The sequence below is a fragment of the Lethenteron reissneri genome, unplaced genomic scaffold, assembly GCF_015708825.2.
Source record: "Lethenteron reissneri isolate LAM-NWPU_2019-01 unplaced genomic scaffold, ASM1570882v1 scaffold_499, whole genome shotgun sequence".
Taxonomy (NCBI): domain Eukaryota; kingdom Metazoa; phylum Chordata; class Hyperoartia; order Petromyzontiformes; family Petromyzontidae; genus Lethenteron; species Lethenteron reissneri.
Genome location: NW_026892021.1, coordinates 14,855 through 40,671, shown reverse-complemented (window position 1 = coordinate 40,671; position 25,817 = coordinate 14,855). Strand labels below are relative to the sequence as shown.

Here is a 25,817-nt window from a genome sequence, read left to right as displayed (position 1 = left end):
GTTATGAAATGGGCCGGGTGTCCGACGTGTACCGACTCGCCTGTGGGGGTGGTGGTGGAGCCATCGGAGGGGCAGCAGGCGCCGGAGCAGCAACCGAAGTCGGAGATGAAGGCCGGCTTCGGCATTCCCTCGCAAAGTGTCCCAGTCGGACACAACAATAGCAGGCCAAGGGTGGCCTCTGTGCTCCCCGGTCCTCGCGCTGACGTGGTCCCTCGTTCCATCGGCGACGTGCAGCGTCGCCCCGTCTTCAATTCCATTGAGGAACCGCAGCGGCGAAAGCACCATCAAAAGACGCGGAATCACGATGAATTTACTCGGCGACCATCCCTTCGGGTCCCCGTCCCAACTGGGGTCCCGTCAACGCTGCTGTCTGCGACCATCGCTGAATTTATCAAGATGGGCATAAAGGATATGGACTTTTAGGGACATCTTACAGGCCATTGTGCCCTAGTTCTTCACCAGTCTCAACCAGCGCCACATAGTTTTCGACCTTGTGATTGCCCAGGAAGCCACGGACCACTGTGACAAAGCTGTTCCAAGTCACTTTCTCCTTACTAGTGAGCTTCTTGGGGAATGTGTGTCTGTGCTGTGTGTGTGTAGAAAACTATTAATAAAAAATTAAGTTACTTCTTTTAACAATAATAATGCGTGTGTCTACGTCCATATGTGTGTGTGAGTCGATGTGCGTGTCTGCAGTAATGTGTGTGTGTAAGTCAATGTGTGTGTGTGAGTCGATGTGTTTGTGTGTGTGAGTCGATATGGTGTGTGTCAGTCGATGTGCGTGTGTGTTAGTCGCTGTGTGTGCGTGGCTCCATGTGAGTAAGTGTAAGTCCATTTTTTTCAAGTGTGTAGGTCCATGTGTGCGTGTGAGTGTGTGTGTGTGTACGTACATGTGTGGTGGCTCTATGTGCGTGTGTGAGTCGATGTGTCTGCTTGTGTGTCAGTCGATGTGTGTACGGCAATGTGTGTATGTGTGTGAGAGTCCATGTGTGTGTGTGCGTCGATATGTGTCTGTGTGAGTCTATGTGTGTGTATGATTCGTTGTATGTGTGTAACTCAGGGGCGGTATCTTCAGGGCGATTGGGCGACGCACCACCAATGTCATTCAACCACAGAGTTACGCTATTAAAGAAGTTAAGTTGCCTTTACATGCTTAAGCTGTTAATTTATCCATTGCATGGGTGGACCTTATCCTTATCAATCATCCAGACATTTGCCCCCCTGAGAGATTTTGCAGGAGCCGCCACTGGTGTAACTCTATGTCTAAGTGTGTCTCAAGTCGATGTCTGTGTGTGTAAGTCCATGTGTGTGTGTGTAAGTGGATGTGTTTCTATGTGTGTGGGTCGATGTCTGTGTGTAAGTCGATGTGTGTGTCTGTCGTTTTCGCCCGAGCAACGCCGGGTACTTACCGCTAATGTTCTATAAGTTACTCCAAGTTTACTCAATACTGAGTCTATCTGGAATGTTCTGGAAAATAGGTACATTTCAAAATATCACTGTCCTGGTCACAAAAGCAAAGTTTGTGGGAAATAATAGCCATTTTTGTACTTTTGAGGCATAAGCAATTAGGAAATGACACTTACTACCCAGGAAGTAAATAAATAAGTAATTGTTATACAGTGTAATCAGAACAAACGTTAAGGAACATTTGTCTTCATAGAAACCGGCGTCATGCAATGATTAGAAGGGCTTCATGTGCCAACATTTCTTCCATAATCCGTTCTCACAACACAACCCACTTTGCTTTCATTGCACATGCTACACACTGCAAAGATGTTTGCCCACCCCAGCAGTGCAACGGCCCGAGTACACACACATACGTCTAATTTATTTTGCTGCCCCATTAGGTGCTACTTTTGTCAATGCAGTTTTAATACCGTGACCCTGCATGGCTTGTGTACCTTATTGCAAGCGTCATCTCTGACATTTGAACGATGGCCAGTATTGGCCCGTAGCGAAGAACTGCCTTGCTTGGCCGTGTGTCATCGGGCAAACGTGAGCACAGCACTGACTGTGAGCTCTGATGCGCCCAGGGCCTTGGTCGTGAACAGCCGATACTGTGGCACATCTCAGTTGCCGTCGTGTGCGCTGGTTCGATAGAGGATTCCTCCTCTCTGTCTCCCGTCTATCTCCACGGTAAGCAGCTGCTTTGCATGTTGCGATCATTGTCTCGCCGTGTAGAGCTCAGATGGTCAGAGAGTAGTCTCCAAGCACATGTTAGGATTTAAAAGTGTTTTTGATTTGTTCAATTGACCCATTGTTTGCTTGTTCAACAAACCTCATTGTTAGATATATCGCGTTTTGCAATGAAATCGCACTGCACAAAGGATAAATAATTGAATCATGATAATCTAATAGAAGGACGACGCCGATGCCAATGTGTGGCCCACTGAGAGAGGAGCACGAGGGAGTGAATCCCAGACCACTTGAGCTGCGACAGGGTCTCTGTGTGAGTATGGATCTCTGTGTGAGTCTATGGGTCTCTGTGGGAGTCGATGGGTCTATGAATATATGGGTCTGTGTGAGTCTGTGGGTCTGTGTGAGCCTTTGGCTCTCTGTGAGAGGCTATGGGCAATAGTTTAACACGTAGGCTTTCGCGACCAGTATGGGCAATAGTCTGTGGAGAGGGTGAATTCCAGGCGAATGAAGCCACGACAAAGAAGCAATGTTCACCTTGTTTGTGTCAAGAAACTTGGGGCTTGACAAGGAGGAAGCCTTAACACGTAGGCTTTCGCGTCCAATGTCATACGTAATACAGTTTTTCTTTTGGTTAGATCGCGCAAATATAAATGTATCGTTAAATCTGCCACCACCGACAGGCAATGAGTATATATACGTCAACTCGGATTACCTGTGAACAGACAATACCAGGTACTGCTATTTTAATACACACAAACGGCAGGAGGTAAAAGAACAATGGACATGTATAATGTGCATGTGTAAAGTAGGAGCCGACACCAGATTGCAGGGGTCTCGTCCTTTATTCCTTTCCTTCCATCCACACCTGTCCCCAGCCATCCCAATATCGTTCCCGCCAAAGGCGCCTTCTTCCCGCCCGTCTCTCCTTATATCTCCTCGATCACCCCTCCCACTAACCCATCTATTGGTGGGAATCCTTCCCCTGACACCCCTACACATGCATAATGTGCGTTTATTACAAATGTAGTGGGTTAATTCAGGCGCACACTTGAGCTTTGGAGGCAACACTATGTATTAGCTAAACACAACGGGTAACTCTTAACATTAACAGGATAACGACATAGGGTGGTAACCACGTTCCCAATTTAGCTAACACACGGGGATACTACATTTCTGGACCGGAGACCGAGGATCGTAGATGGTGGCTTCATCCCAGAGTTGACCCAGCAGAACAGCACAGAACAACGCGGCTCTCCGTCCACGCCCCGCTTGTAACCCACTCCGGCGTGGCCGACTCCGTCCCAGGCCACGCCCCCCTTCTCGATCCTTCGGGAAGGCCCGAACCCCAACCACGTGACCCCCCTGGGACCCCTGGCCCCCCTTTATCCGGTCACGTGTCCTGTTGGGTTCACGCAAAGTGTCACGGCCCATTACGACCCCCGTCGCACCTGCCTACAGCCCCCATACCGAGCCAACACGGGAGTGTCGTTCTACTACACTACACAAATGTGAATATCCCAACTGGTAATAGATACCCATTGTCATTTATATTCATTCATTAATCCCCCCCCCTGCGCACGTGAAGGTTTTACAAGTGACGTCATCACATCTATTCCTCTAATTAACAGAACAGGAGGATTTCTCCACAAATCTGGCTGCTGCCTGATGGTGCTAGTTGTAATTACCAGGAAAATGTCGTACTCAGATTGCAAATGTTGTGGATTTGCTCGTAATTAATTGACATGTTCTCTTTACGTGACACACCTTACTACATGGCTGTGTCGGGTGGTGGCGGGTTTAACAACATATTCAGATTATGTGATCTAACTCAAAACACCTGTGTTATGAAGGAGGAAGCCACTTGAGGCGGGAATTATCTGCAGTGCAGCCGTATTCTAAATAGACCCAGGGGCGAGAGGGAGGCTATTGCCCACCAACTTGTCAAACTCTGGGGGCACAAAATAGACTTCAGCCTCCCTACTTAAAAACTCCTGTATGCAGGGAAATATATAGTCAAATATATTGCTTTACTTTTCATTTTGTTATTCCATGAACATTTACATCCGTGTTGGACACCGTCCTTCCATTTTTTCCGTATTGATTTATGTGACAATAGATAGAACGGAAACATAAGGAACCATTATTTACAATGTTCTCATGTATGTTGAGTATTAATGTGATGATGGTGCTTCGTGTGGCAGATTTGTATGAATGTATGTTGAACTTCTTTCGCACCGTACACAGCCAACTATGCCAGAAAGGTGCCGTGTGTGTAAAAAAAATAACATTGACTCGACGAGTCATTAAAATCTGACCAAAACAAACTCTCCGGTTGCTTAAGTATTTTCCTAACCGAATGTCACGTCAACCTATAATGGTTTGCATTTACATGAGCCCCTTTCTGTCCCTTCCTCTGCTACTCCCAGATCCGTGAGCACTGCCCCGGGGATGATGAGAGCACTCGACTTTTACCAGTGGCTCCTGGCAGTTGGAGCTGGGATCTTAATATATTCATTCTTGCTCAGCATCCAGGTGCTTCCTAATAGTGAGTACGGGATGGGAGTAGAGGGCCAGAGGTTCAGGCTCCTGCGTGGACCACGTGAGGATTTTGCGATCGCTATGGCAGTGACGGAACTGAGCAGTATCGCGTTTCAGAATCAGGATCTTTATAACTGGACGAGGAGGAATCCGATGAGCTATGAAGCTCTTTCTCACGGATGTCCAGGAGGGGCGAGGGTGGTCCAGCGAGTTACCATCAGTAAGCAACACAAATGACGATGTGAGTTGCAAGATAGACAAAAGGTAAGCATGTCACTACAAATAGAAATCGATAAAGTATCCAAGGAGAATAGATCCTGTCGATTTGTCAACACAAAATGCAATCTTGGACAAGGCAGCAAAACTACAACAAAAACAGTTCCCAAACACACCAAGACAACAAGTGTACCTCGATTACATTGCACATTAAATATGAATTCATTCTTTTTTGCAGAGGTTCGTGGTGAGACACCCACGGCCGCCCAGGTTAATGTAACGGATGTGTTAACTCGTAACAAAAAATACGGTACATGCTGTCTGCTTCACCAGTGGCTTGGAAAGATCCTTTGAATGTAATAGAAAACTAATAGGTGATGAATGCTTGGTGGCATTATAGGTAACATTTGAAAAATAATAATTCACAAATTACTAACTTGGGATAACACATAGCAATATAATTTGGCCCTGTCTATAAAAGTAGCAGGACCCTCTTGAAATAGAGACTTGAGACTTAGTGAGCGGGTTCCTAGGTAATTATGAGTTATCGCAGCAGAATGTGGTCCAATGGCTTGGACAGCAGTTAGCCTGCTGCGCTATGGAGCTAGTTGCCTACATTGATACGCAACCACTTCTCACATGAATGGTGAGTTATTGACCCGTGTTGTGAAGTATGGTCCAACAATCCACACGACCGAATCGGCATTGAAAACATGCTAATCTCACTGTGAATTGTCCCCAATAAAGTGGACAATTCACGTGTGGTGAGTTTAAATTGTCTCTGCCTGACCACCAATGACCATGCAAAAACAACCATCAGAATGCATTTTTTTTCTCATTTTTAATCACTAAATGTGAAAATAAAAATATCAGGTTGACTGCTACGTGAGGAACACCCCCATGCAGCAGCAGAGGTGGGACAAAGTCATTGTTATGCAAGTCCAAGTCGAGTCTGAAGTCATCAAATTCATAACTCGAGTCTGACTCGAGTCCAAGTCACATGACTCGAGTCCACACCTCAGAGGTGGGACAAAGTCATTGTTATGCAAGTCCAAGTCGAGTCTGAAGTCATCAAATTCATGACTCGAGTCTGACTCGAGTCCAAGTCACATGACTCGAGTCCACACCCCCATGCAGCAGGGTATATGGGAGAGTGCCTCAACCCCCAGAGTGTGGAAGAAAATGGCGCACTTTGCCATGGAGGTCAAACCAAAAGATAAAAATATAATTGAAAAAAAAATTGTCACTTAATTCTGCTTGCTTAATCCCTGAGAAGTATAGAACTGTGGTTTTATTTGCATGTGACTAATAGTCTATGAAGGGAATGTAATAGCTGCTCTATACTAAGAGTCGATCACAAAAACTCCAGCAGTAGTATCGTAGTGTCCCGTGACTCAGGTCTCTGTGCTGTTAAAAAACCAGCGACAATAGCTCCTCCACGTGGAAACGTGTTCATCCCGTGACGACACGCCCGCAATGGTGTGGGGAGCAGAGGGAAGTGCAGCAACGTGTTCCTCTCGTCGACTTGTAAGCACCCACTTTTACGCTCCCCACCTTCACCAATCCGCGCTGACCAGCATGAAGTATGGTCAAATACGTAACAGTCAGACTGCATGGCGCAAGGGAGACCATCACGCAGTAGTGAACATTAAAGGGCCGTGCTTGTCTACGTGCGATGACGTGATGCATTCGTCGCAATTGGGATATTACGTGTGATATAAAAGGGAATTTCAGAGTGGCACACGGGAGTTCTAATGATATCTTTTTACATCTTGTTGCGATCCTACAGGTCCATTGACCCCAAGCCATCTTAAAAGTGTGGATTCACAGAGCAGTGAGAAGGCCGGCACAGCTCTCCCAGCGACAGTAAGGCCGCATCTAACACGAGCCGCATCGAACACGAGCGGCATCTAACGCGAGCTTTATTTAACACTGGGGGAATATAACACTGTTATTAGACACCACACGAGCGTTCCGGATGGGAATATCTTCAATTCACATGACATGAATTGCAAAATTGATTTAACATTTGGGGTTAGTCGGGCAGAGAGAATCAAAAACAGATATCAGCCACAATTCTCATGCAACGTATTAATTAGCTTGTGTCCTCTCTCGCATAGCTTGTGAATTTGCAACATGTTCATTAGCTTGCATATTCTCTCTCGTGGCTTGTCATTACACGTGTTCAGTAGCTTGTGTTCTCCCTCATATGGCGCAGAACAGCTCCGCACAGCTCCAGGGTCAAACCTCAGGAGATTGTTCGCGTGGGGGCACCGGCTGTCCTTCTCCTCGTACAGGGCAGGACGCTGACCGACACTCCAAAGTGGCTTCCTCTCCCAGTCGTAAGTCGTGGTGGAGGACGCGCAGACTCACGGCATGCACTGTCTCTGGTGGTGGTATACAAATGTGGATAACAGGGGCGAAGCGATCCGTGGGTAGCAGGAGTTTTTGTCAGATCAATTGGGGGTGCGGTTAGCCATGACCGCGGATGGAGGCTTTATACAAACAACGATACTGGCTTGGTGCTCTTGCGTGGGCATTCGCGTTGTGAGCCATACAGCCATCATGCTTCGACGAGTCTTCTTTGTGTGGCTCAAGTCGATGTAGAGAGCAACAGCTAGTGAGTGCATCAGGAGTAGTGGAGTGGTGTTTATTGCTGTCATGACGCCTCCTCTTTCGCATTTGTGAATCGGGCATTGAATTATCAGAATCAGAAGTTTATTTCCCGAATAAAGCCCATTGAGCTAAGAAAGTATTTTTAAGGGCGACTCGGTCGGCAGACAACATTACAGATTAAAAATAAAATAACTTAATAATAGCAATTATTTCGTAAAGTTGTACGTTCCATGATATTTTCTGTGTGACCACAGCCTCCGCACACTGCTTCAGTGATTTTAGTGATGAATGCCAATGCATCATTGTTGTTGTTCCTTCCTGGGTGTGGTGTGTGTGTGTGTGCAGCAGACAGCTGGGGAAACCTGCTCATGGGTAAATTGCTGGAAGAGAATCAGGAAGAGCGGCTCTCGACTCTCACCACAGAGTGCAAGCAGCTCAGGGAGAGGGGCATCTTGCCGCAGTCGCCATCGCCACGCGTCCAGGAGTGGCTCGCATCCCGCATCTATGTGGCCGACCGCTATGCATTTATGTACTGTGAGGTGCCCAAGACCGGCTGCACCAACTGGAAGAGGACCTTCCTGGCGCTGATGGGGAACATCAAGTCGTCCAAGGTGATGACGCAGAATCAAGTGCACAACTTCAACTATACAAAGCTGAGCTCGTTTGACACCTCTGGTCAGCGCTCGCGGCTAGATAACTACACGATGGTGATGTTTGTGAGGGAGCCCATGGAGCGCCTCGTGTCCGCCTACCGAGACAAGTTTCTGCACTCCAAGCACTACAAGGTGCGTACCAGTGTGTGAATGTAAACGTGCAGCGCACGCTACGACTGAATGTAGCCCCTCCCCCCTCTTCCACCACTTAGTATATGTGTAGTGGTTCACACGAGGGAGGCAGATACTTCTTGGAGGCAACACGTTTATTACAATAAGCCCTAAAACACGCAGATGTATCACTGCCTCTTCACCAGCTACCCTAGCGAGGTATCTCCTTCAGGCTGGCTCGCCCTGGCTCGCCCTGGGTCATTCTAGCTCGCCCTGACTCACCCTGGCTAATCCTGGCCCCCCTGGCTCCCCCTGGCTCCCCCTGGTTCACCCTGGCTCACCCTGGCTCACCCTGGCTAATCCTAGCCCCCTGGCTCCCCCTGGCTCACCCTGGCTCATTCTAGCTCCCCCTGGCTCACCCTGGCTCATTCTAGCTCCCCCTGGCTCCCGCTGGCTCACCCTGGCTCACTCTTGCTCACCCTGGCTCCCCCTGGCTCACTCTAGCTCACCCTGGCTCCCCCTGGCTCGCCCTGGCTCATTCTAGCTCACCCTCGCTCCCCCTGGCTCACCCTGGCTCCCCCTGGCTCACCCTGGCTCATTCTAGCTCCCCCTGGCTCCCCCTGGCTCATTCTAGCTCACCCTCGCTCCCCCTGGCTCCCCCTGGCTCACCCTGGCTCCCCCTGGCTCACCCTGGCTCACCCTGGCTCCCCCTGGCTCACGCTGACTCCCCCTGGCTCCCCCTGGCTCCCCCTGGCTCATTCTAGCTCACCCTGGCTCCCCCTGGCTCACGCTGACTCCCCCTGGCTCCCCCTGGCTCATTCTAGCTCACCCTGGCTCACCCTGGCTCACCCTGGCTCATTCTAGCTCACCCTGGCTCACCCTCGCTCACCCTGGCTCACCCTCGCTCACCCTCGCTCACCCTGGCTCCCCCTGGCTCACCCTGGCTCACACTAGCTCACCCTAGCTAATCCTGGCTTACCCGAGCTCACATAGGGTGGGTATCTCGGACCGGACCCTGCCTCGGGTCCGAGCCCTGTAGTCGGGCAGGTCTTCTCCAGGTGACGGCTTTTGTCTTCAGTCTTGCACCAGCTGCCGGACCCGTTCTGGGGTCCGGCTTGTATTGCCGGTCCCGGGGCTTCCTCTGCCCCTGGCCACGCCTCCCTTCTCGAGCCTTCGAGAGGCACCTGGTCCTGGTCCCGTGGTCCCCCCAGCCCCCTCCTTCGGGCCCCTTGGCCGGTGCCTCCGGTCACCAAGCCTCCGGGTTCACCTGGAGTGCCACGGCCCCCTGTGAACCCCTTGCGCCGTCCCTGGCGCACTTGCCCCCTGACCGCCAGAGGCTGGCACTGCATGTGGCTGGTGTGAGCGGCGCGCATCGTACCTCACACAGGCCGGCGTATTGTCTCATGCAGTGGCCTCCACCGATGCCACTACATATGTCATAGGGATTGTTTGACCATTTTTCACCATGTTGGCCAGTCTGGGTTGGTAAAGGAGTGGAGTGGCCTATAACCAGTTGTGATCACTCACCACTGACGTTCGCTGTGGTCAAGAATGTAACTGAACTGGTTGGGTTCATTGTCCATTTCACTTACAAATAAATCCGTGCTCTCAGTTAAAATGTTACTTTATTGCTGAACTCATGATAGAATAATAAGCAGACAATATAATTATTCACCATTGCGTTGTGGGTGAGGCCACAAAGTGATCTAGCAAAATCTGTATTGTTAAAATCCTCCACTATCTGCCAAAGCCAAACAAATTGAATTTCGATTTAAAGCTTTCGTGACTGCAGGGATTCATCTTCTTGGTTCTTTCGGTAAAGTCACGTAGAAGGGAAGTAATAAAATAATAAAAATATTATATTATATTATTTTATTATATTATTTTATTATTTTATTATGTTTTATTTTTATTATTTTATTACTTCCCTTCTATGTGACTTTACCGAAAGAACCAAGAAGACAAATTGAATTTGTTTGTGGTGGACAAGCAGAGGAGATATGCAGAGAGTAGAAATAATGAGTTAGATAAGAAAGATGTAAGATATAGATGTGGTGATGTCATGCAATTAATATAGATATATTTACAATATATTATAAGAGATATATTAATAATACAGGGTGTTTAAAAAAGATGGACCCGATTTGAAATCGCTATATCTCTGCAACCACGAACCGCCCATGAATTAAACTCGTACCACTTGAAAGGGCGGGGCATAGAGTTTCACATGATTATCGCTAGATGCCTCTCCCGGCGCACAAACAGCCCCTAGCCTCAGTTATTCGCAAGATGGTGACCCCGCAATACAAGGCATTTTGCGTTCTGCAGTTCAGCAAGACTGAATCCGTAATTGCGGTGCAGCGTGCGTTTCAACGGCGTTTTAGCATTGATCCGCCAATGTCAAAGAAAATTCGTCGTTGGTACCGACAATTTGAGGAAACAAGCTGTTTATGTAAGGGGAAGAGCACAGGGTGACCACGCACCTCAGAGGAAAACGTTTGGGACGAATTAAACTATCGTCTCGATGTTGTCCGTACAGCAGGTGGAGGGCACATAGAGCATTTAAAAAATGGTTAGTTAAACTTGATAACTCATTAAACCGTTTGTAACTTTTTGTGTAATTGTAACATGTTGCCATCGTAAAAAATATTGCTTTGAAATTGGGTCCATCTTTTTCACACATGCTGTAGGTAGGCCGCAGACTTAAGTGATGTCTTCATAAAAGATGGAAGGCAGGGTCAGGTGGGCTAAGAGGCCTACGTGGCATTAAAGGCCTTTCTGTCCTGGTGCAAGCAGGAAATTAAGTCATCAGCTCTAGTCAGGTGGAGATGCAGATTGACGCCATCCTCTAGAGGCACTGGCTGCTGCTGCTGCTGCTCGTATCTGCAGCTCAACTGAGCAAGCCACGTGCGAACACCAGGGCAAAAAGTACTTTCACCCCACGTGTGCCTCTTACCCCACTCTACTATCCACTCTGAAAATAAACCGGCATAACTTTTTTCGTTTCTCTCCAAAACCAATGACGGCGAGTGCAGAAAGTGTATGGACGAGCTATCATTTCGCACTACAGGAAGAACCCCAGTCGCATGTCCCTGACAGGCGGTCACGACGTAACTTTCCCCGAGATGGTGCGCTTCATCCTCGACCCCGAGCGCCCTCTGGGGCAGGACGTGCACTGGCTACCAGCTCACCACCTGTGCCAGCCCTGTCTGCTGCGCTACGACTACCTCGGCAAAGTGGAGACTTTGGGGCGCGACGCGGCCGAATTGCTGGCGCGCGTGAGGGCACCGGAATCGGTGTTTTACTCGAGCCCAAAAGACAAACGCTCTTCTGCGTCACTCACCGGATACTACCTGGCACAGCTGAGCTCGAAAGTGAGACAGCAGCTTTACACATTCTATTATGGAGACTACAAGCTCTTCGGATATCCACTGCCATCTGACATGAACATTTGAAGGCACCATAACTCAGTTATCTTCGAACTGAACACCACATTTAATATAAACTAGATATTTTGCTTAATTGGTAATGTTTAACCAAGTATCTGCATTTTAAGGTTCCTGCATGAAGATAATTTCCACCAAACCACACAGAGCTGACCAACATAGACAAACGTGGTCTCACATAGCCCCATGATCTATATGGCATGCGGGGTTTCTTATAACATTGGGAAGATTGTAGAAACGCAATCATTACTTTCATCGAAAAGTTAAACCTAGCTTTTGCTCAGATCCAAGGACTAAGATTGCCTTATTGATGCTCTATAATGATCTTCTACCATGTGTTGATCTTTCACTATTGTCTATGTTTCGTGCTTGATCTTTCTGCTGCTTTTCATACTGTGGGCCACGGGATTATATGGTACAGAAGATGGATATGTATTTGCATTACATTGCTTTGGAATGGGTTCGTTTCTATGTCTCATTGGGTCAATATTCATATTAGACAAGTGAAGCATGAAGTTAGACAGAGCTTAATCCTTGGTCTCCTGATCTTCATTGTCTATGCACTCCCCCTTGGATCAGTTAATCAGAATATTTATATTGGAGGAATTCTATGATCTATACAGCTCTTTTTCACAGACACTCAGTAGGGGCAGCTCAGAACGTTACAACAAATAATACAAAAACACAATATGAGTGTAAATTATAGGAAAAAGGTAAACAAATCACTTACAAATATATACAAATAGTTATCAAGCACTCAAGGTTAGCGGTTAGGGTTTAGGGTTGGGATTAGGGTGAGGGGTTAGGGTTAGAGTTATGGGTTAGGGTTATGGGTTAGGGCTTAGGGTTAGGGGTTATGGGTTAGTTAGGGTTACGGTTAGGGGTTAGGGTTATGGGTTAGGGTAAGTGGTTAGGGTTAGGCGTTATGGTTAGGGGTTATGGTTAGGGGTTATGGTTAGGGGTTCGGGTTAGGGCTCGATTTTTCCGACTCAAACTGCTAAATCCGACCATGTCTGTCCAGTGCTCACCGAACTGCATTGGCTTCCTGTTGTAGTATAGTATAAGGTTGCACTCATTACATACAAAAAGCGCTTGCCACAATTCAAACACAATACCTTGCTGATATCATCAAAGAGCATAAACCATCACGCAAACTCTGGTCATCCTCGTAACAGCTTTTGGCTAGTCATCGAATAAAGACGGTCGCTTCATTGCACGCTTTCAGATGCACTTCTGCAGCCGTCTGGAATGTTTTTCCTTCCGAAGTCACTGGAGCTATGCATTTTTAAAATCCAGATTGAAAATACATTTTCTTTCGAACTGCTTTTTGTCCTTAGTCTGTTGTCCTTCCCCCCGCATCTCCGATGAGCATGGTTGGCTATGTACAGTGTGAAAGAAGTTCAACATGCACACAAACATGGACACTCGCTAAACCAAAATGGTGTTTGTGTTTTGTCTCTCTCTCAAATGTAGCAATCTTTGGAAGAACGTAATCAACCAGGGAGGGTGTTGACTACTCTTTAATAAAAATAAAAAAGTAAATTAAATCACGACGTTTCGATTGCTACACAAGCAATCATCATTATGTGTGACAACCACACATTTTCTTGCTGTGGTTGTCATACCTGATGATGATTGCTTGTGTTGCAATCGAAACGTCGTGATTTAATTAACTTTTTTTTTCACCTACGTGACTTTACCGAAAGAACCAAAGAGTATGGATCCTTGCAGTCACGAAAACTTCAAGCTCCAAATTTAAGATCTAGACTGTTGTGTTCCCCGGCTCTCTGTGTTGTATTGCATTGTATTTCTAAGTTTACTATGTTTGTTTTCTACCTGATGACGATTGCTTGTGTTGCAATCGAAACGTCCTATTCTATTATTTAATTTATTTCCTTTCTCCGTTACTTTACCGAAAGAACCAAAAAGCAAAATGAAAATTCGCTGAAATAACTTGACCAACATGGTTGCTGTAGCGCCACCGTGTGGCCACATAGTGCAACTGCAGCGCCTCAGCGCGCTAATTGTAGCAGTGGAACTGTTCGGTGTCTTCACGGCTTCATTGCAGCCAACCCGCTTGGGACAAACGCCAGGACGCCGCAGCAGCAGCAACTGCTGTTGTACTGTGTTGGCCTATACTAAACATGTCAACCAGATAGCAGACGTAACCACGAATTGAATACTTGTGGTACTGCACTTGTCCACCAGAGGGCACACGTAACACGTCAAGCGCCGGTAAAAAAAGCTAAACTCTGCGGCCGATTTGCACTGCAATTCTTTATTTCTTCACGGATTTTCAAATAAGTTGGTTGGAGCTCCGTTGAATGGTGACGTCATCGCGCTCAGGTTGATGAGCGCCGCTGCGTGGTGACGTCATCACGCTCAGGTTGATTGGAGCGCCGCTGCGTGGTGACGTCATCACACTCAGGTTGGTTGGAGCGATGCTGCGTGGTGACGTCATCACGCTCAGGTTGGTTGGAGCGATGCTGCGTGGTGACGTCATCACGCTCAGGTTGGTTGGAGCGATGCTGCGTGGTGACGTCATCGCGCTCAGGTTGGTTGGAGCGATGCTGCGAGGTGACGTCATCGCGCTCAGGTTGGTTGGAGCGATGCTGCGTGGTGACGTCATCGCGCTCAGGTTGGTTGGAACGATGCTGCGTGGTGACGTCAACGCGCTCGGGTGGATGAGAGGCCCCTGCGTGGTGACGTCATCGCGCTCAGGTTGGTTGGAGCGCCGCTGCGTGGTGACGTCGTGCTCGGGTTGATTGGAGGCCCCTTGCGTGGTGACGTCATCGCGCTCAGTTTGGTTGGAGCGCCGCTGCGTGGTGACGTCATCGCGCTCAGGTTCATTTCAAGTTGAAGTTCATTTATTAGGTGTCGCCCTGTGAGCCATTCGGCTCTTGAATCGGGTGCAACCGCAACAAACCAAAACATGAACAAGAAAACATCTTAAAGGGATTCATAATCAACGCTTTTGGGTTTAGATCGCGTTATTTATAAATGCGTCGTAAACCTCCACCACCCGACACGGCCAATCAGTAAAAAAGTGTCACGTTGACAAAAGACAAATAGTTAACAGCTTTAGCCCACCGGTGTGTTGAAGCGTGAAACCACAACATTTACAAATTCTGAGTACGACGTTTCGCTGGTAATTGCATCCAGCATCATCAAACAATTCGTCAGAATGGTGACGCTCTGCTCTGGCACCCGATCTTATATAGAGCAGCAGCATGGTGACGTCATCATCAACTCATCAACTCATCAGGTGCAACGACTTGAGGGGGGGGGGTTATTGTAATTATATACTAGATTAGTAATCAGGCAGTTGTTACGATGCGAGTTGTAGATTAGTAATCAGTTGGAATGTGTTTTATTGTAATTATGTTACGTTAGCAATCAGTTAATGTTTGTTTCCCCTTTAAGGAATTGTAATGTATCTTATTTAATAATACGCTTCCAGGTTTTGAGTGAAGATCTCATAGGTAGTGACTCAAGTTGCAATTTATTGGCAACAGCATTCTAGACCGCTTCCATGCTCGCTGCTACTCAATTGACATTCCTACGAGAGAGAGAAAGAGCGAGGCTCTACCTTGGTAAACAACAACAACAACCACCACCAACACAACCACCAACACCACCACAACCACCAACACCACCACAACCAACACCACCACAACCAACACCACCACAACCACCAACAACCACCAACACCACCACAACCAACACCACCACAACCAACACCACCACAACTACCAACACAACCACCACCATGAGAATTTCTCACCTCGGATTTCAGTGCACGGGCGGAGCGGCAGATTCCTGTTACGTCATGACGTCACGCGGTAGCAGGTGACATGACGTCACTTGCAGGGTACGATAACACTCCTTTCCCACAATGAGCGTCTCCGTACCTGAATAAATTATGTTATATTACTTGGTATCGCCCTGTGAGCCATTCGGCTCTTGAATCGGGTGCAACCGCAACAAACACAAGGCAACATTTTGAAGTGACAATGCGCAAACATAAAAATCCAGGATAAAACTGCAGTCTTCCAGAAAAACCGCACCGTACACCTTCACGAATGTATTATGTTAATGAGCCACCAGTCACCGGGCGGAGGTGACGTCACGCTCAAGAAAGCGGTGGTCGGGTGAATATCTTGGTGACATGACGTCACTAGCGAGGCACACCTCCCCCTGGCGTTTGACGCCGATGAGGTCACGCTGAGCGGAAACGTCAGAGATCGGGGTCAGAGTTCAAGTTTGTTGACAGAAGGGGAGCGGCAGTGTCGTGGTGAGCGCTGCGCTCCGCACCGACCAGCAGAGTTCCTTTCCCGCTCGTGGCCAACACCGCCAGTGACGACTTTCTGAACCGGTCCTGAGCCTCCCCTACGTCAACTCAGCCTCAAACGAGTACCTGGTGCGGTGTGTAAACATCGCCACTGGGGAGACAAAGGCGGCCGGGCGTGGTGCTGGCCACCCACCCCCTCGTGTGCCGTCTCACCCTTAATAGGTGCTTGCTAACAGCACTTGCCCCAACATGTGCAGGCTACACGGGGGATCTTTGTTTTTGTGTGTTGGGAGCAAGTTTGAGTGGCGTGCAGTCGTGGGAGTTGAACGGGCGCCTGCTGCTACTGACAGTCGTTGACTGTGGTGGGACAGACGCTGATAGACACACACACAGACAAGACAGGCGGACAGACAAGAGGAACAGAGAGAGACAGAGACGACATAGACAGAGACAGGCAGAGAGAGAGACACATAGAGGCGAACAGAGACACAGACGCACAGACAGACGAATCAAACTCACTGAACTCGCTCCATTGAAAGAGATTCCTCGATCTTTGCCCATCCCCGGCAGTCGTTCTAGTTTCTATTTATTTCATTGTGTGAGGTGTGTACGTGTAAGCAGTGGCGGCTCCTGCAAAATCTCTCAGGGGGGGGAAATGTCTGGATGATTGATAAGGATAAGGTCCACCCATGCAATGGATAAATTAACAGCTTAAGCATGTAAAGGCAACTTCACTTCTTTAATATTAATGCAAAATAAAGTGACTCTTACAATACATCTTGTTTGTTTCTATACTCACTATTATTACAATCCACTCAGTTTCTTTTATTAAAGATTCCACTAGGTGGCGACAAATAATATTGTTTGATGAAACATGCTTACGTATGATGACGTAAGCACGTTAGTGCGAGCCCTCCCGGAAGCCATAGAGAATGCATTGCAGCGCCCACCGTTCGAAAAAAAACATCTTTGAATGTAAGTCTATGGGAACACTCTGGGCGATTCTCAGCCGGAGTGAAATCGCCCAAAAAGAGGTGGTACTCCACAGAACGTAGCATGACGCTGATTGGACTATATCCAGAGGCACAGTAACGGCTCGCAAAACTCTGTGGTTGAATGACATTGGTGGTGCGTCGCCCAATCGCCCTAATGAAGAAACCGCCCCTGCGTGTAAGCAATGTGGGATATCTATGTACACGGATATGAACAAGATCAGCAGACAAGACGTCTTTCATACTCTTTGGTTCTTTCAGTAAAGTCACGTAGGAAGAACAAGTAAAATAATAATTAATAAATCACGAATTTTCGATCACAACACGAGCGGTCGTCCTCAGGCGAAAACATCCAGACATTGTCGCGGCAGAAGTCACGTGAGCTACAGCTGAGCATTGTTTTAATGTGGTCCGGCTCACGCGAAATTGATTTCTGTAAGACGAATGTACTTTGAAAACCCACTGGCGATGCTCTTTTATAACAGGTCCCTGTGGGGTGGGCTGGTAGGAACGAATAACCAAAGAATATAAACATAATGTATTATTACACTTGTTTAGCCAGGAAAGCCTCGCTGAGTGTAAACGTTTTTGTAGGGTCCTGGCAAGTGTTTGCAGTAGGGGGCGATGTTGCTACACCTAATCGGACGATACGAAGGGAGAGTTTGAGGCCTAGTTCTAGGCTTTAGGCCTAGCTGTAGGCTTTAGGCCGCTGTGAGTTAATTTTGAATTTAAATGTTTTAATTATTAATGTATAATTTAAATGTTTTTATTATTAATGTAAAAGCTTTAAATATAAATGTTTCTATTTTAGAACATCAGGGAATGTAACATTGTTAAACATTAACTCCCTTTCACACACGCAGGGGTACGATACGAAGGGAGAGTTTGAGGCCTAGTTCTAGGCTTTAGGCCTAGCTGTAGGCTTTAGGCCGCCGTGAGTTAATTTTTTATTTAAATGTTTTAATTATTAGTGTATAATTTAAATGTTTTAAATATAAATGTAAAAGCTTTAAATGTAAATGTTTCTATTTTAAAACATCAGGGAATGTTTCATTGTTAAACATTAACTCCCTTTAACACACACGGGGGTACGATACGAAGGGAGAGTTTGAGGCCTAGTTCTCGGCTTTAGGCCTAGCTGTAGGCTTTAGGCCGCTGTGAGTTATTTTTTTATTTAAATGTTTTAATTAAAAGCTATCTCAGGGAATTAAAAGGGAATGTTACACTTGTTTAGCCAGGAAAGCGTCACTGAGTCTAAAGGTTTTTGTAGGGTCCTGCCAAGTGTTTGCAGTAGGGGGCAATGTTGCTACACGGACGGACGGACGATATAATCTATTGTAGGCTGGTTCACTTCGTTCCTATCAGTATAAGCGCACAACTTAATCTATCTGTGATGAATGCTGCACTTTCCGTCATTTTCATGCAGGGGGCGCTATAACCCTACGCGCCCCCTGCATGAACGACGGAGGCACAGGGACAGACGTTCGATCACGTTGGAATCGATCTGCAGACAGCGGTCTTCTCGCACGGCCAGCTCTGTGTCGCCTCATCTCAATCCCGCGATCCCAACCAGGTGAAAGTCCGCATCGAACCGAATCCCCGGCAAGGCCATCTACTTAACGACGAGAGAAAATTCACACGAAATGTCGTTTTCAATTAAGTCTTCCAGATGTAAAATGATATAAGCTTTTATTGAAGAAACACAATTCAAAACATAATACAATTCAAAGTTGTTTCATTTGAAAACTTCAAAACGGAGCATCGGGTGCTTGCGTGGATGCGTCGTTCGTGTGCAATTTTTTCGTGACTTTCCTGGCCCAAGGCCGTAAATGGTTGTGAGGGGCACCGCAGGCCGTCCGGCTTGCTTCAACCCCATGGTTGTGAACATCCAGACGTTAATCGGCAAGGGCCATTTCTCGTCCTAATTCGACAAAATCTACGTCAACACGTAATACAAAATTATAATTCGTGTTGTTGAGAATGTATCTCCTCTACGTGTAACTTTTGAGTGGTATGCCTTGTAACAGATTAATGATCCGAGTGTGCTCCCTATTTCAAAGACAATGAGTTGCTCCAGAGGGAGATGCTTCCTGAAAACACAAAAATACCCTTTGACCTGTATCACAAGAACAAGGAGTCTCACTTGAGTGATCTGTACAGGTTACTTGCAAAACACACACTTTGTCCTAACATCAGTTATTCAATGTTTGACCCTTATAGACAAAATGTTACATGTACGCACACAATCAGACAAGTATTCATTCTAAATTATTGACAATTTTTACGAAGTTAAATTACTGCACTGAAATATGCTGCATCAGGTTAAATCCTATTAACAAGATAAACAAAAAACACTGTCTGCTTAACAGTGTATATACAACATACTATTGTGCCATTCAAAACGAGTAGGCCATTGCATGTTGGCGTCTGGGTCAAAATGTAGCAAATTCTAAAAACATTATCTACAAATTCCACAAACGAGATGCCACACCATTGTCCCCTACTGACAGGCTCTTGTCCACATGCAGGCCGGTGCAGGGCCACCACCTTGTGCCACACAGGGGCAGCTGCTACTTGGGGATGCTCTTCGAGTGTTTGAAACGAGATACGATACAAAACTCCGAGTTGCCGAGGCGATTAAGCAAGCACCATATAAATGCAATTGATAACATAGTGAATGCTTGGGAGCTTATTGGCTCCCGCTCCTGGTTAGAGATCAATGCAACCCAAAGGTCCACAAAGACTGTCTGCTCTTACTCTGCAGGTTCAACCTAGGAATTCTTGTCATTAAAGACCTGTGACAAAGGTTCATCTATTGGAGCGACATCGTCACTGGCTTACACATCTACCGGGTCTCCATTTGACTTTGTATTGTCTCGGAGGAAGTCCATCCACACCTCCACTTCCACAAACTGCTGGGAGTTGCCTCGCTCTGCCTCACAGTCAGAATTCTCCTCCTGCTCCACGTTGCCTCCATCAATGCGAAGGTCCGATTTTGGAGTTGAATCTTCATCTTCACATTTTACCTTCGCTTCTTCGCTCTTCACCATCACTTCTTCACATTTCACCTTCACCTCTTCATATTTCACCTTGATACCTTTGAAAGTGTCCAAGCTGGGATTTTCTTCCGGTTCTTGTTTGATGAGGGATGGGCTCATTGCGGCACTTTGACTTTCACAAGCTGATTTCAGACTCCACTCCTGGTGGATATTCTGATGCTTGTGTGTTCTCTGGTGTACATGAAGATTTGATGAATGTGCAAACTCCTTCCCAAACACACTGCAATTGAAGGATTTCTCTCCCGTGTGTGTTCTCTGGTGTGCTACAACATGATGTGACTGTGTAAACGCCCTCCCACACGCACTGCACTTGAAGGGTTTATCTCCCGTATGGGTTCTCTGGTGTATTACAAGAGCAGATGACTGTGCAAACGCCTTCCCACACACACTGCACTTGAAGGGTTTCTCTCCCGTGTGTGTTCTCTGGTGTGCTTCACGAGTAGATGACTGTGCAAACGCCTTCCCACACACTCTGCACTTGAAGGGTTTCTCTCCCGTGTGTATTCTCTGGTGTTCTACAAGAGTAGATGAAATTGCAAACGCCTTCCCACACACACCGCACTTGAAGGGTTTATCTCCCGTGTGGGTTCTCTGGTGTACTACAAGAGCAGATGAATGTGCAAACGCCTTCCCACACACTCTGCACTTGAAGGGTTTCTCGCCCGTGTGTGTTCTCTGATGTTTGACAAGAGCAGATGACTGTCCAAACGCCTTCCCACACACACTGCACTTGAAGGGTTTCTCTCCCATGTGTATTCTCTGGTGTTCTACAAGAGTAGATGAAAGTGTAAACGCCTTCCCACACACACTGCACTTGAATGGTTTCTCTCCCGTGTGGTTTCTCTGGTGTATTACAAGAGCATATGACTGTGCAAACGCCTTCCCACACACACTGCACTTGAAGGGTTTATCTCCCGTGTGTGTTCGCTGGTGTTTTACAAGAGTAGATGAATGTGCAAATGCCTTCCCACACACACTGCACTTGAAGGGTTTCTCTCCCGTGTGTGTTCTCTGGTGTTCTACAAGAGTAGATGAATGTGCAAACGCCTTCCCACACACACTGCACTTGAAGGGTTTATCTCCCGTGTGAGTTCTCTGGTGCCGTGTCAAATGTGCAGGACAATCCGTGCTGTATGCACACCGGTCGCATTGTTGCCTTTTTGCACCGAGCCGCACTGATTGCCTTTGCTCCATGAGACCAATTCTGCAGAGGCAGTGACAGCTGCAGACAGAAACAAAGAATATCCACACCATCAACATGTCAGTATCGATGCACAGAGGAATGCATATACAGTCACATGACTTACACTACTGTACATATTCATATATTCATGATATAGTCAAAAAGTGTCCCAAATTCATTACACAGGCTGTTATGGCACACAACGAGAGGGCAAATGGTCACAAACATGCCTGGAAGCCCTCGTATCTTGAAAATGAATGTTAACCCAAAACTCCGAGCACACAATTTCGGCTGTTTGGCTTCAAAAGGAATATTTATGAAAGCTAAATTCAGCTGAAATAGCAAAGGGTGTTGAAAATAATACTATTTGTGTTATGCAGAAATGCATAAATGAATGTTCAATCGCAACTTAGAGGAGTGAAGCCAGGCTCAATGTCCTTGAATGTTGGGATGAACAGTTCCGGCTTCAACTGCACATGTGCTGTGATAACTTTCTGACACCATTCTTACAAGAGTTCCAGCGGAAAACCAAAAAACTACCGTTTTGATAAAACCTCCGTGCTCAATAGAGTTAATAGACTTGACTGCAAATACAAACTTGACACTGTCACCCAATCAGAGGCGGAGCCAGGATTTTCAGGTAGGGGGGGCAACCCCTCCAGCAATGAAACATGATAGGAGTTGTTATCAAGTAAGGAGTTGTTAGTAAGGACTTGTTAGTAAGTAAGGACTTGTCCCTTCTTTTTTATTCGACGCGTGTGATCGGCATCGCGCTCGCTCAAGGCGTTTGGTTTAAGGAAGTCGTGTACTGTATACGCAACTGCGCACAATTCTGAGTCGCTTGTAACTGCTTTGCTGTTACTTATTGCCAATTATAGACTCGGACTGTTGTCCTCTCATAGAGTCCCTGGCACGTAATAATATGCCACATGGTGGCAGTGGGGGTCGCAAAATGCCTATTTATCTTATATAAAAGAGTAATGTGTGGATACGTGTCTGTTTGAAATGTTTAGCATACTTCCCAACATGCCACACACTTGAAATTTCGCATGTGGGTAGGTTCCATACTGTACACAATGTAAAAAGTATAAAAATTACACTTTTGTATTTTAGGGGGGGGGGGGAGGAGGTGAGAAAAATTACCATTAAGTATGTGGCGTCAACCCGCATCATACCTGAGTTAAGCGCTCTGCAATACTTACCCCTACCATATGGCTCTTCGCGCGCCGTACTTGTACAGCTCTTCGCAGCGTGCCGGGAGATTGTAGGTGGCGCTTCCCTCCAGGCCGATGAAGCCATTGGCTTCTCGGAGTTTCAATACAAATCCGTGCGAAGAACGGGTACAACTGCTATCTTACATATGAAGCAGAAATGACATCTGTTTGTTTGTGTGAAGCAGCGAAAACTCTTCAACGCTGAGCTCTGGCGTCATGAAATTTTCACAGCTTATGCCGTCTGTAATTTCTAAGTGAACGCGACTATTTTCAGCTCTCCACGACATTCCCTTCCCGAGTTGCCAAAATCGACCTTACGTAGAAGTGGGTTACGGTTGAAAATCCTCGAGTGAAAACATCCGATTTATGTAAATTGATGTTTCGGCTTTTTTCTTTCTTGCAAGCATACATTTTTTTCAGGGATTTTCAGTGAAAGATTAGGGAATATGAAATTTATCCAAGACAATAATCCAAGTCCCGGGCGAAGCCGGGTAGTGAAGCTAGTTACTAATAAACCCAAATGATCCGATCGAAATTAAGGATTTCGATCGGATCGTTGGGGGGGCACGTGCCACCCCACCCCCACTGGCTCCACCACTGTCACGCACTGGCACGGTTCACAGGTGGTGGTGTGTCCAGACCCACGCCTAGCAACCTTTACCTGCTCAGTATTAATGCTTCCTCACTCCACCAAGCAATTCATTGAGGATCAATCAACACAGCTGAGGCTGTGTGTCTCTCTCTCCGCGTGGTCGTGTGGATTTCCTTCCCGATCCCCGGGTTTCCCCTCCACACGTATAGAGTGAACACCACCACGTGTCTAGTGAACACCGCCACGAGTTCAGAGTGAACACCGCCACGCGTCTAGAGTGAACACCGCCACGTGTCCAGAGTGAACACCGCCAAATGTCCTGAGTGAACACCGCCACGCGTCTAGACTGAACACCGCCACGCGTCTAGAGTGAACACCACCATGCTGTTGACAAGCCCCACCTTGATAATTGTTTTTTTACCCTTCTATCTGGCAACAAAACTGACACCTTTTTACAAGGAGTCATGTTTGCATAGACCGCAATACCTGCAGTCATAATACAAACAAAAGAACATAACTCTGATAATGTGCACTGTCCTTGAAGTTGATTGGTCCACACCCGAGACAGCTTTCCTTAGAGCATAGTCTCATATGGGTTGGACCAGATGACGCCAAAAGGCTCACAACTCAAAGACAATGCACCATCAGAGTATGAGAGCTCGGGGCAAGCATCTACACTATGGGAACCTCATTTGCCAGTCAAAATATGATAATTGTTTTTTTACCCTTCTATCTGGCAACAAAACTGACACCTTTTTACAAGGAGTCATGTTTGCATAGACCGCAATACCTGCAGTCATAATACAAACAAAAGAACATAACTCTGATAATGTGCACTGTCCTTGAAGTTGATTGGTCCACACCCGAGACAGCTTTCCTTAGAGCATAGTCTCATATGGGTTGGACCAGATGACGCCAAAAGGCGCACAACTTAAAGACAATGCACCATCAGCATATGAGAGCTCGGGGCAAGCATCTACACTATGGGAACCTCATTTGCCAGTAAAAATATAATTGGTTTTTTACCCTTCTATCTGGCAACAAAACTGACACCTTTTTACAAGGAGTCATGTTTGCATAGACCGCAATACCTGCAGTCATAATACAAACAAAAGAACATAACTCTGATAATGTGCACTGTCCTTGAAGTTGATTGGTCCACACCTGAGACAGCTTTCCTTAGAGCCTACTCTCATATGGGTTGGACCAGATGACGCCAAAAGGCGCACAACTCAAAGACAATGCACCAATCAGAGTATGAGAGCTCGGGTCAAGCATCTACACTATGGGAACCTCATTTGCCAGTAAAAATATGATAATTGGTTTTTTACCCTTCTATCTGGCAAATGAGGTTCCCATAGTGTAGATGCTTGCCCTCATACTCTGATGGTGCATTGTCTTTGAGTTGTGTGCCTTTTGGCGTCATCTGGTCCAACCCATATGAGACTAGGCTCTAAGGAAAGATGTCTCGGGTGTGAACCAATCAACTTCAAGGACAGTGCACATTATCAGAGTTATGTTTTTGTTTGCATTATGACTGCAGGTATTGTGGTCTATGCAAACATGACTCCTTGTAAAAAGGTGTCAGTTTTGTTGCCAGATAGAAGGGTACAAAACCAATTATCATATTTTTACTGGCAAATGAGGTTCCCATAGTGTAGATGCTTGCCCCGAGGTTCCCATAAAACCCCACCTTGTTGATGTTGTTGTTGTGGGCAGGTTGCTTCTGAAAACAAGAGCGGTACAGCAGCTCAAGCGGGCGTGGCCTGGTAAAAAATGAAAAAAATACTGTGAATATTTAAAATAAAACAAAGTTACAAAGTAGCGAGCCAGGTGAAGAAAAATTAAAATTAAGCAAGATACTCTTTGGTACTTTCGGTAAGTCACGTAGAATAAATAAATAAATTAAATAATAGTTTCAGTTTCATTTATTTGGTATAGCCCCGTGAGCCATTCGGCTCTTGAATCGGATGCAACCGCAACAAACAAAAAACAAAAACATGAAAGAGAAAACATCTTAAAGTGACTATGTGACTGTGCAAACATAAAATCCAGGGAAAAACAGCAAAATATTCCACAAAAAGCACCGTACACCAACTCTGTGTGCAAATATCATGCGACGTTTCGATTGCAACACAAGCAATCATCATCAGGTACAAATGAAAGATTAAAAAAACCTATTAAACTTAGAAATGTAATGCAACACAACACAGAGAGTCGGCTAACATAAGAGTCAACAGCCCGCCTGGTTGATAACGTTCTTCCAAAGATTGCTCAATTTGAGAGAGAGACACGGAGACACACAGACAGACACATAAGCAGAGGGAGAGAGATGACACAAAGACACACAGAGAGACACACACACACATAGACACACAGAGAGAGATGACACAGAGACACACAGAGACACACATAGGCACACAGAGAAACAACGCCTCTGTGTCGAGGCCTTAAATAGAGAGGGGGGCAGAGAGGGAGAGGGGGGGGGTAGAGAAAGGAACAGAGGGGGGGGGAAGAGAGAGGGGGGGGGTAGAGAAAGTGCCAGAGAGAGGGGGGGGGGGCAGAGAGAGAGAGGGGGGGTAGAGAAAGTGCCAGAGAGAGGGGGGGGGTAGAGAGAGAGAGGGGGGTAGAGAGAGGGGGGTAGAGAGAGAGGGGGGGGGGGGTAGAGAAACTAGCACGTCAATGCAAGGCCGTAGCCATGGAGTCAACATTGGGGGGGACCAAATCTTCCAGGGGGTCTGGGGTCCCCCCCCCCAGAAAAATATCT

General features: G+C 46.7%; 2 protein-coding genes and 1 long non-coding RNA gene across 6 annotated transcripts; 1 reads left to right on the top strand and 2 right to left on the bottom strand.

Moving 5' to 3' along the window:
• Positions 1–4,564: 4,564 nt before the first annotated feature.
• Positions 4,565–12,005, top strand: LOC133339874 (carbohydrate sulfotransferase 8-like). 4 transcript variants are annotated; one of them, XM_061548005.1, is made up of 5 exons: positions 4,565–4,684; positions 6,683–6,759; positions 7,112–7,235; positions 7,858–8,294; positions 11,309–12,005. In XM_061548005.1, exons 1-5 carry the CDS (start codon positions 4,588–4,590, stop codon positions 11,726–11,728), a joined length of 1,155 nt encoding a protein of 384 aa, XP_061403989.1. In that variant the 5' UTR covers positions 4,565–4,587; the 3' UTR covers positions 11,729–12,005. The 4 variants fall into 4 exon arrangements, with proteins under 4 accessions (XP_061403989.1, XP_061403991.1, XP_061403990.1 ...); XM_061548007.1 differs by having other exon boundaries at positions 7,855–8,120; XM_061548006.1 differs by having other exon boundaries at positions 7,855–8,294; positions 11,344–12,005.
• A 1,976-nt stretch (positions 12,006–13,981) lies between these two features.
• Positions 13,982–15,559, bottom strand: LOC133339875 (uncharacterized). The gene is made up of 2 exons (XR_009754790.1): positions 15,504–15,559; positions 13,982–14,618 (listed from the first exon to the last, which is right to left on the bottom strand). It is a non-coding gene; the product is annotated as an uncharacterized LOC133339875 (long non-coding RNA).
• A 2,836-nt stretch (positions 15,560–18,395) lies between these two features.
• On the bottom strand, positions 18,396–25,478 carry LOC133339873 (zinc finger protein OZF-like). The gene is made up of 2 exons (XM_061548002.1): positions 24,744–25,478; positions 18,396–21,283 (listed from the first exon to the last, which is right to left on the bottom strand). Exon 2 carries the CDS (start codon positions 21,253–21,255, stop codon positions 19,840–19,842), a length of 1,416 nt encoding a protein of 471 aa, XP_061403986.1. The 5' UTR covers positions 21,256–21,283; positions 24,744–25,478; the 3' UTR covers positions 18,396–19,839.
• Positions 25,479–25,817: the final 339 nt, after the last annotated feature.